The 12774-nt window shown below is 38.9% G+C and overlaps 1 protein-coding gene across 1 annotated transcript in view; it reads right to left on the bottom strand.

Moving 5' to 3' along the window:
- ATP8B4 (ATPase phospholipid transporting 8B4 (putative)) overlaps window positions 1–12774 on the bottom strand; it is a 366292-nt gene that overhangs the window by 182722 nt on the left and 170796 nt on the right. Inside the window, exon 8 of the mRNA XM_064291985.1 lies at window positions 114–186. Coding sequence (XP_064148055.1) covers window positions 114–186 — 73 coding nt within the window. The remainder of the gene's footprint in view (window positions 1–113; window positions 187–12774) is intronic.

Raw genomic sequence — 12774 nt, 5'->3', positions numbered from 1 at the left:
CCTTTCTTACTTACTCTAAATTAGTATGGATTTGCTGAATTTGCGAATGTAAATATAACAGTACAGATGCTATTTTAATGAGATAAAGTCTTTAAACGATATTAAATACTCACAGCAACAAATTGGTTATTTTCTAATTTAATGATGTCTCCAACTTTCACATTCATCCATTTTTCACTCTGCAGCCTAAGAACAAAAACAAAATTAACTTTTTCAAGAATGGAGAATAATCAAAAGAATAGTCAAAGGAATAAATTAACAATTCAGCATCAGATAACAGAGGAAGCAGATCACAGTTTCCTAGAATGTTAAATTCCAAGGGGCCTTTTATAACAAAGTCCTCTACCTGAGTGATGTGGGAACTAAGGCCCAGAGAGGTTAAGTGATTTGCCCGAGAACACCCACTGAGTTAGTGGTAAAATCAAGATGCCTAACTCCTGGCTGAGTGCTTGTCCTACCACCCTCGGGTGCCAGCTTTATATAACAGTTATTAAATCTTGCTTGCATTTACTTGTAGAATATTACCAAGAAAGGGTTACAATAAATTCAGTCACTGGCATTCTTTTCAAACTACAATAATAAGTATAGAAACTTCACTATCATTGTTTCAGAAGTCAGTTACACTGGAGGCAACAAGTAAAATAGAAGAAAGTGGCAAAGGAGAACAGTCCACGGCAGTCACAAAAATACAAGTGAGAGAAAAAAATAAATACAGATTTAGGGCGGGAGAACAACAACAATGGGTGATAAAAAGAAGCCTTGGGAGACTGAATGAGAAACAGCACCTACAAAACCATCTACGACACTTGGGCTATGCAACAGGTTTTGTGGCACTTAATTGGTTAGAACCAACACCTCAGAATGGAGAACATCATAGCCAAGATGCTGCATTGCTTTCTTTGAAGCTCATGTGTATTATGAAACCGGAGTCCACTCTTGATCAAGGGCACAGTGGTTTATGATGAAAAGTTACTGTGTTCAGTAGGTTGGGCCTGCCCAAAGCCAGACAGGCTCTCTGAAAAAAGACACCCTGGGGCAATGCATCTTCTAAAATCCTCTAAAACATAAAACAGCATTGTTTTCCTGGAGGGAAGCCTTTATCACACTTCTTTTATAGCCATTCCCTTTTAGGAGTTCAGGATGGGGTTGAGCAGGACAGGTTTCTCCAACAAGTTGAGGTGGGCAGGTTAATTTCATTGTGTAGTTTAAAAATAAATAAATAAATAACCTAAGTTACTTTTTTAAAGGCTGCAAAATAGTTTTAAATATTTACAATCCAAAAAAACAAACTCACTGCTGTCCAGTCAATTTCGACTCATAGCGACCCTAAAGAACAGAGTAGAACTGCCCTCACAGGATTTCCAAGGCTATAATCTTTACAGAAGCAGATTGCCACATCTTTCTCCCACAGAGAGGCTGGTGGCTTTGTACAGCCAAACTTTTGGTTAGCAGCCAAGCACTTAACCACCACACCACCAGGGTTCCTTATACAACTGTGAAATATGCCTCACACTATCAACTCTCCTGGGTCATTTGGCTTACGCACTCAAAAAGAATTTTTCTCTAATATGGATCCAAGTACATGTTGTTCTGGAAAGTTTTCAATTGCAGCATATTCATCTCTAGCCAGAATTCAATCATTTTTCCAACGCCATATTTTTCTGCACTTTATCGAGTTCAACCACAACAGGAGAACCAAGGCAGACTTCTAAATTTCATTTTATTTCTTTATACAGATATGGATTATATGCTGGTTTATTTCTTCTGGGGATACTTCCTTTGAGGCATTAGCGACTTTTCTCAAGGGATAGCACCTCAGATAAAAGTCAGTGTGAATAGACCAAGATGGAGACCACATATTTATTTTTGGAAATTGAACTGAAGTTTCTATTGAAAGTGCATCTGCTTCAAGAAGAAGCCAAAGTGGTAGTATGCTCCATTTCCAAATTCTTATCCCCTACTTGAACATTATAAGCTCCAGAAAGGACTAAACGCTACCTCTTCCACCAAAATAGGAAATCAACCAAAGTAAAAAGGGATCTATTAAACATTTCAAAGTACACATTTTATAGTAAACTTTGTATCAGATAAGTAGCCACAGCCACTATGAGAATAAATCAAAATCTCGGTTCTCTCACTTAAATTCTCCTTAACTTGTTTTTTCAAGCTCAATATCATGATATTTCCCCCATAAAAAAATGGAAGTAATTGGAAAGATGTTTTTGAAGAGGTGGGTGGTATCCATGGAAATTACATTGAATTAACTGCTATACTTGGAAAAAACTAGAACAAAATCTCTTTAAGAAAAAAATCTGCAAAACCCCAGAGCATGCAAAGAACCCCTGGTATATATATATGTGAAATCCTATTGGGAGAATACAAAGGAGTAAGGATAGCAGGGGAAAATACCTTTCTGCATGTCAGATTCTCATGCCCAAGCAAAGCAGGTGACTGACACCCCTACCTGTATTTTAACCTATACTTTTAACTTACCAAACATTTCTAAAAAAAAAAAAACTACAAATAAATCATCCAACCACCTCTTGCTAAGATCTGGCCATTAATTTGCTAATGTCATCTGAAAGCCAGGAAAGCAGAAAATATCTTTGATACCATGTGAATACAGCGTCCCTTACTTTATCTTACCCTAGGTCTCTTTCTTCTTTTTATCTCTTGCCACCTGCCTGCGCTCCACCCAGAACATCTGCTCAATACCCATCAGTCTCCCCAAGCTCCCTTTCCAAAAGGTCCCTTCGCTACTTCAGATATCTTTTGACATCCGCTCTAGCCTTGGTCGTCTACCTCATCCACCTATCCCAATGTCAAGTCCTCCCCCCAAAAGGAGCACATACTTTGCTTCCAAAGTCTATGAGTAAATATTTAGCACCTTAAGAACTTTCCAATATGTGCATATACAAACTCCATGGGCCACAGTATCCCCTCTGTGGGGTGTGGGCTGTGGAGAACCTTCACTAGGCAACAATGCAGGTGACAAAATTTTTCTGAGCCTGAAGCAAAGTGTTGTTGGAAAGGCATGCAACCATGGGATAAACTTCCTCAAAAGAAATAGTACCCAAAACTAATAGCAATCTGGCAAGGGAGTATTCCCTGGAATAGACAAGCATTATCCAACTACATCATCAATAATCTAAACAATGGACAAGCAAACACATCTGGTAGATTTGTGAACAGCACTGTAACAAAAAAGAGAGCATAACCCTTACAAAGTAAGATTATGATAGTAATATTATAACTTGGAGAAGTTGCCATAAACTGAAAAAAAAAAAAAAAACTGAAGGAAGAGTAAAAGGAAAAAGTAGAAAGTAGATAATCTAGAGAGGAAAAGAAAGAACACACTCAGCATTTCTCAAGCTGAAAGAACTGAAGAAAAAATTCAAGCCTAAAGTTGCAACACGGAAGGATTCCATGGGGAAAACATTAAATGACACAGGAAAAATCAAAAGAAGATAGAAGAGTCAGTATATTGAAATGAATTGGTCAATGTTTGACCATTTCAGGAGGTAACATATGATTAGGAACCAATGGTACTGAAGGAAGAAGTACCTGCACTGAAGGCACTGGTGCAAAACAAGGCTCCAGGGATTGACGGATACCAACTGAGATGTTCCCACAAACAGATGCAGCACTGGAAGTACTCATTCATCTATGCCAAGAAATTTGGAAGACAGTGACCTGGCCAACTGACTGGAGGAGATCCATATTTATGTCTATTCCCAAGAAAGGTGATCCAACCCAGTTTGGAAATTATAGAACTATATCATTAATATCACAAGCAAGCAAAATTTTGCTGAAGCTGATTCAAAAGCGGTTGCAGCAGTATATCAACAGGGAACTGCCAGAAATTCAGGCTGGTTTCAGGAGAGGATGTGGAACCAGGGATATCATTGCTGATGTGAGATGGATCCTGGCTGAAAGCAGAGAATACCAGAAGGATGTTTCCCTGTGTTTTACTGACTATGCAAAGGCATTCGGCTGTGTGGATCATAACAAATTATGGATAACATTGCAGAGAATGGGAATTCCGGAACACTTAATTGTGCTCTTGAGGAATCTGTACATGGATCAAGAGGTAGTCGTTCAAACAGAACAAGGGGATACTGACTGGTTTAAAGTCAGGAAAGGTGTGCATCAGGGTTGTATCCTTTCACCACGCCTATCAATCTGTATGCTGAGCAAATAATCCAAGAAGCTGGACTATGAAGAAGAATGGGGCATCAGAATTGGAGGAAGACTCACTAACAACCTGCGATAAAAGGTTGTTAGTGAGTCTGATTGCTGAAAGTGAAGAGGACTTGAAGCATTTACTAATGAAGATCAAAGACCACAGCCTTCAGTATGAATTACATCTCAATATAAAGAAAACAAAAATCCTTACAACTGGACCAATAAGCAACATCATGATAAAGAGAAAGGAGTTTGAAGTTGTCAAGGTTTCATTTTACTTGGATCCACAATCAACAGCCATGGAAGCAGCAGTCAAGAAATCAAAACACGCATTGCACTGGGCAAATTGGCTGCAAACGACCTCTTTAAAGTGTTGAAAAGCAAAGACGTCACCTTAAGGACTAAGGTGAGCATAACCCAAGCCATAGTATTTTCAATTGCCTCATATGCATGGGAAAGCTAGACAATGAATAAGAAAGCCCGAAGAAGAATTGACTCCTTTAAATTGTGGTGTTGGCGAAGAATATTGAATATACCACGGAGTGCCAAAAAACAAACAAATCTGTCTTGGAAAAAGTACAACCAAAATGCTCCTTAGAAGCAAGGATGGTGAGACTATGTCTCACATACTTTGGACATGTTATCAGAAGGGATCAGTCCCTGGAGAAGGACATCATGCTTGGTAAAGTAGGGGATCAGGGAAAAAGAGGAAGACCCTCAATGAGATGTAACATAATAACAATTGTGAGGATGGCGCAGGACTGGGCAGTGTTTTGTTCTGTTGTGCACAAGGTTGCTATGAGTTGGAACGTACTCGACGGCATCTGACAACAGCGACAACAGAGAGGAAAAAGTAGCATCCTATAAATATAATTAGGGTATTACAGAAAACAGGCCTAGAGATCTTGGTATACCATGGGGTTTGTGACTTGTTCTTGGTTAACCCCTTGTTGGAGTATATACCTGTAAAACAATCAGTGTGTGTAGTACAATTAGAGAAGTTCTTGTTTTCTGTTTTTTACTTTATTTCCTACTGCATTCTATCAGGTAATTTTAACTGCATTTAACTAGAACTTCAGAGACTTATTTCATTGGGTACTGATACTTTAACAGGTCGTAGTTGCAGAAACACCCAAACCTAATGAACAAGCACAAACTGATAAAAACCTCTAAATAAGTTTAAAAGGTCTACATTTTAAATCCGATCATTTTTCTTGCCCTACCCACAACCACCACCACCACCAATAAAACAGTATCAGAGACATCCACGCAAGACTATAGGGGAAGACAGGAAGATTTGCTTTGAAGCTTAACTTCAAAATATTTCTAGACTTCTTCCAAGATTTTACCCTATATATCGATTGGGTTTTGTCACCATCTTGAAACAATGAAAACAGACACTCTCTGGCTATCCATGTGTGGTGCATCTGTTTTCATGGCTTGTGTTTGAAGTACTCTTACATCATAGCTCTGCTACAGGGCTGCAGGAGGGCCTTGTGGGTTGTGAAGATAACACTTATCCCCACAGACTCAGCACCTTCAAACTTTGCTTTTACATTTGCAAAGAAAGCCCTTCTGCTCTGAGGAATTGTAGTACATTAATATTCAGAAAGATGTTTACTTGTGTTTCATTGACTATGCAAAGGCATTTGATTGTGTACATCACAACAAATTATAGATAACATTGCAAAGAATGGGAATTCCAGAACACTTAATTGTGCTCATGAGGAACCTGTACTTAGACCATGAAGCAGTTGTTCCAACAAAACAAGGGGATATTGTGTGGTTTAGAGTAAAGAAAGGTGTGTGTCAGGGTTGTATCCTTTCACCATACTTATTCAATCTGTATGCTGAGCAAATTATCCAAGAAGCTGGACGATATGAAGAAGAATATAGCATCAGGATTGGAGGAAGACTCATAAACAACCTGCTTTATGCAGATGATACAACTTTGCTTACTGAAAGTGAAGAAGACTTGAAGCACTTACTGATGAAGCTCAAAGACCACAGCCTTCAGTATGGATTACACCTCAACATAAAGAAAGCAAAAATCCTCACAACTGGACCAATAAGCAACATCATGATAAATGGAGAAAATATTGAAGCTGTAAAGGAATTCATTTTACTTGGGTCCACAATCAACGCCCATGGAAGGAGTAGTCAAGAAATCAAAGGAAACATTGCATTGGGTAAAACTGCTGCAAAAGATCTCTTTAAAGTGTTAAAAAGCAAAGATGTCACATTAAGGGCTAAAGTGTGCCTGACCCAAGACGTGATGTTTTCAGTTGCTTCAAATGCATGTGAAGGCTGCACAATGAATAAAAGAAGGCTGAAGAAGAATTGATGCCTTTGAATTATGGTGTTGGCAAAGAATATTGAATACACCATGGAGTGCCAGAAGAACGAACAAATCTGTCTTGGAAGAGGTACAGCCAGAATGCTCATTAGAAGCAAGGATGGCAAGACTTCATTTCACATTCTTTGGACATATTATCAAGAGGGACCAGTCAGTCCCTGGAGGAGGACATCATGCTTGGTAAGATGGAGGGTCAGCAAAAAAGAGGAAGACCCTCAATGAGATGGATTCACACAGTGGCTGCAACAATGGGCTCAAGCATAACAATAAGGCACAGGATCAGGCAGTATTGCATTCTTTTGTATATAGGGTTGCTATGAGTCAGAATCTACTGAATGGCACCTAACAACAACTACCAACAATATTCTGAAAGCAAGTTAATTCATTTATTTACACTGAATCAATAAATTCCAACATTTTAGATATGTCTCAATTTTTAATATCACTGTAATGTTCTTTCAAGCTCTGAAATGGACACAATCTAATTCAGGCCTCTTTGAATCAAGGCTCTCGAAAACTGCTGGAGTAATAAGTTAGCCTCTACCCTACTAAACTCATAATCCCATCACTAAATAATAAGCCAAAATTTAAGTAAAATATTCATAAAATTTAAATTCCAAAAAATAAAAAATCATAAAATACATGGACCTGAACTGCCAAAGAATAGCAACTAGAATTACTTTAAGGAAAGAATTTTTTTAAAATACACCACTGGGAGGTGGGGCCAAGATGGCTGACTAGGTAGAAGCTACCTCGGATCCCTCTTGCAACAAAGACTCAGAAAAACAAGTGAATCGATCTCATACATGACAATCTAGGAACCCTGACCATCAAAAACAGATCTAAAGAGTTGACCTGAGTGACAGAGACTGAGAAGGAACAACCACGGGGAAGCAGCGACTGTTTTCGGAGCCTGGAGCCAGCGTCCCAGTCAGGAAACCTTGGTGCCGGACTTTGGACTGGGCGCAGGGGAGCTGAGCAGGGCACCCTGTGACGGCGCAAACATGGGGCACAGCCCTAGCCCCCTGAACTGACCTCAGGGGAAGCCCAGCCAGTGCACGCAGGCAGCGCAGCAACACGGCTGACAGAAGGAGAAGTCACCAGGAGGCAGCGACTGGTTTTGGAGCCGGGAATGCGGCGTCCCAGGCAGGGAATCTTGGCGCTGGGCTTTGGACTGGGAGCGGAGGAACTAAGCACGGCTTCTGAGACAGCACAAGCACGGGACGCGTCCTGACCCTTGGGGGCAATATCTACCCACCAGCTCACACACTCGACGCGCCCCTCGGGAATCTCAGATAAAACAGTCACCCCAAGCAAGATAAGTAACTTTGTCTATATTCTGGGGTGCTACTCTCTCCTATTTATCTGAACCCTCCCCTCCCCTTCCCAGGCGGCTTCATTAACATTGGAATTTCCTGAGCCAGAGAGTGCACTGGGCTGTGGTGTTTTTTTTTCTTTCCTTTCTTTTTTTTTTTTTTTTTTTGGTCTTTTCCTAACCCATTCTCCTGGCCTGAGAGAAGCAGCTACAAAAAACCCAGGGACCAAAAATCCTTCCCTAATTGGACTAAAAGCACAGAACCAGCTCCAGCCAAGCATATGTGATCCACAGTCTTGGGCTTTCATCCCTACAGGGAACAAGGTGGCTATTATAATGCAAAGGCATTCCTGATAGGGATCTGACTGCAATTGTTTTAACGGATTACTGGAAAGACAAGTTTCCCAGGTCTGATATCTCTGCATATTCAACAGAGCCCTCACTGACCCACAACAGGGAACTGAGGGCTGAAGCTCCCCCCAGACCACCTAGCCTCCTGCCTTAGAGGTCTAAGGAGGGTGATACCTACCAATCTGTAGAGGTACTTGCATTGGGGGCCTAAGGTACAGCTGCAGAGCCCACCCACCAAAGTGCTTTAGGAATAGAGACACACCTACCTCACTGGCACTTGGGGGAAGCCTGTCAGCATCCTGCCCCCCACTGGAGTGTGAACCCCTGCTGCTACTAGAATCTGGTGCGCACAACTATCACCACTACTTCTCTAGGTGGATAGGTGACAGTCTGCACCACACACTTGGTGACACAAAAGCAGATTCTACTCAAGAATAGCGAATGGACTCTTAGGCTTATATATCTGGTAACGGCCCAAACCAGCTGGTAATAGGACATAAGTGAGTCAAGGGCTACAACAATCAAGACAGCACAATCTAGTAGCCCATCTGCCTATATAGAAAGAAAACAAAACAAGATAAGACTCAGTGAGCAAATATAGAATAAATCACTACAATATCTTAGTGATGGCTCGGAGACAGCAGTCGATACCAAACCACATAAAGAAGCAGACCATGATTGCTTCTACAACTCCCCAAACTAAAGAATCAAAATCTTTCCCAAATGAAGATACAATCCCAGAATTGCCAGATGCAGAATATAAAAAACTAATTTACAGAATGCTTCAAGACATCAGGGATGACCTCAGAAATGAAATAAGGCAATCTACAGAAAAAGCCAAGGAACACACTGATAAAGCAGTTCAAGAACTCAAAAAGATTATTCAAGAACATAGTGGAAAAATTAATAAGTTGTAAGAATCCATAGAGAGACAGCATTCAGAAATCCAAAAGATTAACAATAAAATTACAGAATTAGACAACGCACTAGGAAGTCAGAGGAGCAGACACAAGCAGTTGGAATGCAGAGTGAGAAATCTGGAGGACCAGGGAATTGACACCAATATAAAAAAAAAAAAAAAGATAGCTGAAGAAAAATCAGATAAAAGAATTAAAAAAAATGAAGAAACCCTAAGAATCATGTGGGACTCTATCAAGAAGGATAACTTGTGTGTGATTGGAGTCCCAGAACAGGGAGGGAGGACAGAAAACACAGAGAAAATAGTTGAAGATCTGCTGATGGAAAACTTCCCTGACATCATGAAAGATGAAAGGATATCTATCCAAGATGCTCATCGAACCCCATTTAAGATTGATCCAAAAAGAAAAACACCAAGACGTATTATCATCAAACTTGCCAAAACCAAAGATAAAGACAAAATTTTAAAAGCAGCCAGGGAGAAAAGAAAGGTCTCCTTCAAGGGAGAATCAATAAGCATAAGTTCAGACTACTCAGCAGAAAGCATGCAGGCAAGAAGGCAATGGGATGACATATACAGAGCACTGAAGGAGAAAAACTGCCAGCCAAGGATCATATATCCAGCAAAACTCTCTCTGAAATATGAGGGCGAAATTAAGATATTTACAGATAAACACAAGCTTAGAGAATTTGCAAAAACCAAACCAAAGCTACAAGAAATACTAAAGGAAATTGTTTGGTCAGAAAACCAATAATATCAGATACCAGCACAACACAAGGTCACAGAACAGAACATCCTGATATCAACTCAAATAGGGAAATCACAAAAACAAATTAAGATTAATTAAAAAAAAATGCTCAAAACAGGGAATCATTGAAGTCAATATGTAAAAGATCACAATAATCAAAAAGAGGGACTAAATACAGGTGGCATAGAATTGCCATATGGAGAGGGATACAAGGCGATATAGGAAATACAAGTTAGGTTTTTACTTAGAAAAATAGGGGTAAATATTATACCACAAAGAGGTATAACAACTCCACAACTCAAAATAAAAACCAAGAAAAACATAACGACTCAGCACACATAAAGTCAAACACTATGAAAATGAGGAACACACAATTTACAAAGAAAAACGTCTCAGCACAAAAAAGTAAGTGGAAAAATGAAATTGTCAACAACACACACAAAAAGGCATCAAAATGACAGCACCAAACACATGCTTATCTATAATTACGCTGAATGTAAATGGACTAAACACACCAATAAAAAGACAGAGAGTCTCAGACTGGATAAAGAAACACGATCCATCTATATGCTGCCTACAAGAGACACACCTTAGACTTAGAGACACAAACAAACTAAAACTCAAAGGATGGAAAAAAATATATCAAGCAAACAACAATCAAAAAAGAGTAGGAGTAGCAATATTAATATCTGACAAAATAGACTTTAAAGTTAAATCCACCACAAAGGATAAAGAAGGACACTACATAATGATTAAAAGGACAATTGACCAGGAAGATATAACCATATTAAATATTTATGCACCCAATGACAGGGCTGCAAGGTATATAAAGCAAACTTTAACAGAACTGAAAAGTGAGATAGACACTTCCACAATTATAGTAGGAGACTTCAACACACCACTTTCGGAGAAGGACAGGACATCCAGTAAGAAGCTCAATAGAGACACGGAAAACCTAATTGCTACAATCAACCAACTTTACCTCATTGACTTATACAGAACACTCCACCCAACAGCTGCAAAGTATACTTTTTTTTCTAGCGCACATGGAACATTCTGTAGAAGAGACCACATATTAGGTCATAAAACAAACCTTTGCAGAATCCAAAACTTCGAAATATTACAAAGCATCTTCTCAGGCCACAAGGCCATAAATGTGGAAATCAATAACAGAAAAATTAGGGAAAAGAAATCAAATACTTGGAAACTGAACAATACCCTGCTGAAAAAAGACTGGGTTATAGAATACATTAAGGAGGGAATAAAGAAATTCATAGAATGCAACGAGAATGAAAACACTTCCTATCAAAACCTCTGGGACACAGCAAAAGCAGTGCTCAGAGGTCAATTGATATCGATAAATGCACACATACAAAAAGAAAAAAGAGCCAAAATCAGAGAACTGTCCCTGCAACTTGAACAAATAGAAAGTGAGCAACAAAAGAATCCATCAGGCCTCAGAAGAAAACAAATAATAAAAATCAAAGCTGAACTAAATGAATTAGAGAACAGAAAAACAATTGAAAGAATTAACAAAGCCAAAAGCTGGTTCTTTGAAAAAATTAACAAAATTGATAAACCATTGGCCAGACTGACTAAAGAAATACCGAAAGGAAACAAGTAACCCAAATAAGAAACGAGATGGGCCACATCACAACAGACTCAACTGAAATTAAAAGAATCATATCAGATTATTACAAAAAATTTTACTCCGACAAATTTGCAAACCTAGAAGAAATGGATGAATTCCTAGAAAAACACTACCTACCTAAACTAACACAATCAGAAGTAGAACAACTAAATAAACCCATAGCAAAAGAAAGAGACTGAAAAGGTAATCAAAAAACTCCCAACAAAAAAAAGCCCTGGCCCGGATGGCTTTACTGCAGAGTTCTACCAAACTTTCAGAGAAGAGTTAACACCACGATTACTAAAGGTATTTCAAAGCACAGAAGATGACGGAATACTACCTAACTCATTCTATGAAGCCACCATATCCCTGATACCAAAACCAGGTAAAGACATCACAAAAAAAGAAAATTACAGACTTATATCCCTCATGAACATAAACACAAAAATCCTCAACAAAATCCTAGCCAATAGAATTCAATAACATATCAAAAAAATAATCCACCACGACCAAGTGGGATTTATACCAGGTATGCAAGGCTGGTTTAATATTCAAAAAACCATTAATGTAATCCACCATATAAATAAAACAAAAGACAAAAAACACATGATCTTATCAATTGATGCAGAAAAGGCATTTGACAAAGTCCAACACCCATTTATGATAAAAACTCTCAGCAAAATAGGTATTGAAGGAAAATTCCTCAACATAATAAAGGGCATCTATACAAAGCCAACAGCAAACATCACTCTAAATGGAGAGAGCCTGAAAATTTCCCTTGAGAATGGGAACCAGACAAGGATGCCCTTTATCACCGCTCTTATTCAACATTGTGCTAGGGGTCCTAGCCAGAGCAATTAGGCTAGACAAAGAAATAAAGGGCAACCGGATTGGCAAGGAGGAAGTAAAATTATCTCTATTTGCAGATGACATGATCTTATACACAGAAAACCCTAAGGAATCCTCCAGAAAACTACTGAAACTAATAGAAGAGTTCGGCAGTCTCAGGTTATAAGATAAACATACAAAAATCACTTGGATTCCTCTACATCAACAAAAGGAACATCGAAGAGGAAATCACCAAATCAATACGATTCACAGTAGCCACCAAGAAGATAAAATACTTAGGAATAAATCTTACCAAAGATGTAAAAGACCTATACAAAGAAAACTACAAAGTACTAGTGCAAGAAACTAAAAAGGACCTACTTAAGTGGAAAAACATACCTTGCTCATGGATAGGAAGACTTAACATAGTAAAAATGTCTAT

Source organism: Loxodonta africana, chromosome 10, assembly GCF_030014295.1.
Source record: "Loxodonta africana isolate mLoxAfr1 chromosome 10, mLoxAfr1.hap2, whole genome shotgun sequence".
NCBI classification, from domain to species: Eukaryota; Metazoa; Chordata; class Mammalia; order Proboscidea; family Elephantidae; genus Loxodonta; species Loxodonta africana.
Note: the sequence above shows the minus strand (reverse complement) of the source record. Positions and strands in the feature narration are given on the sequence as shown.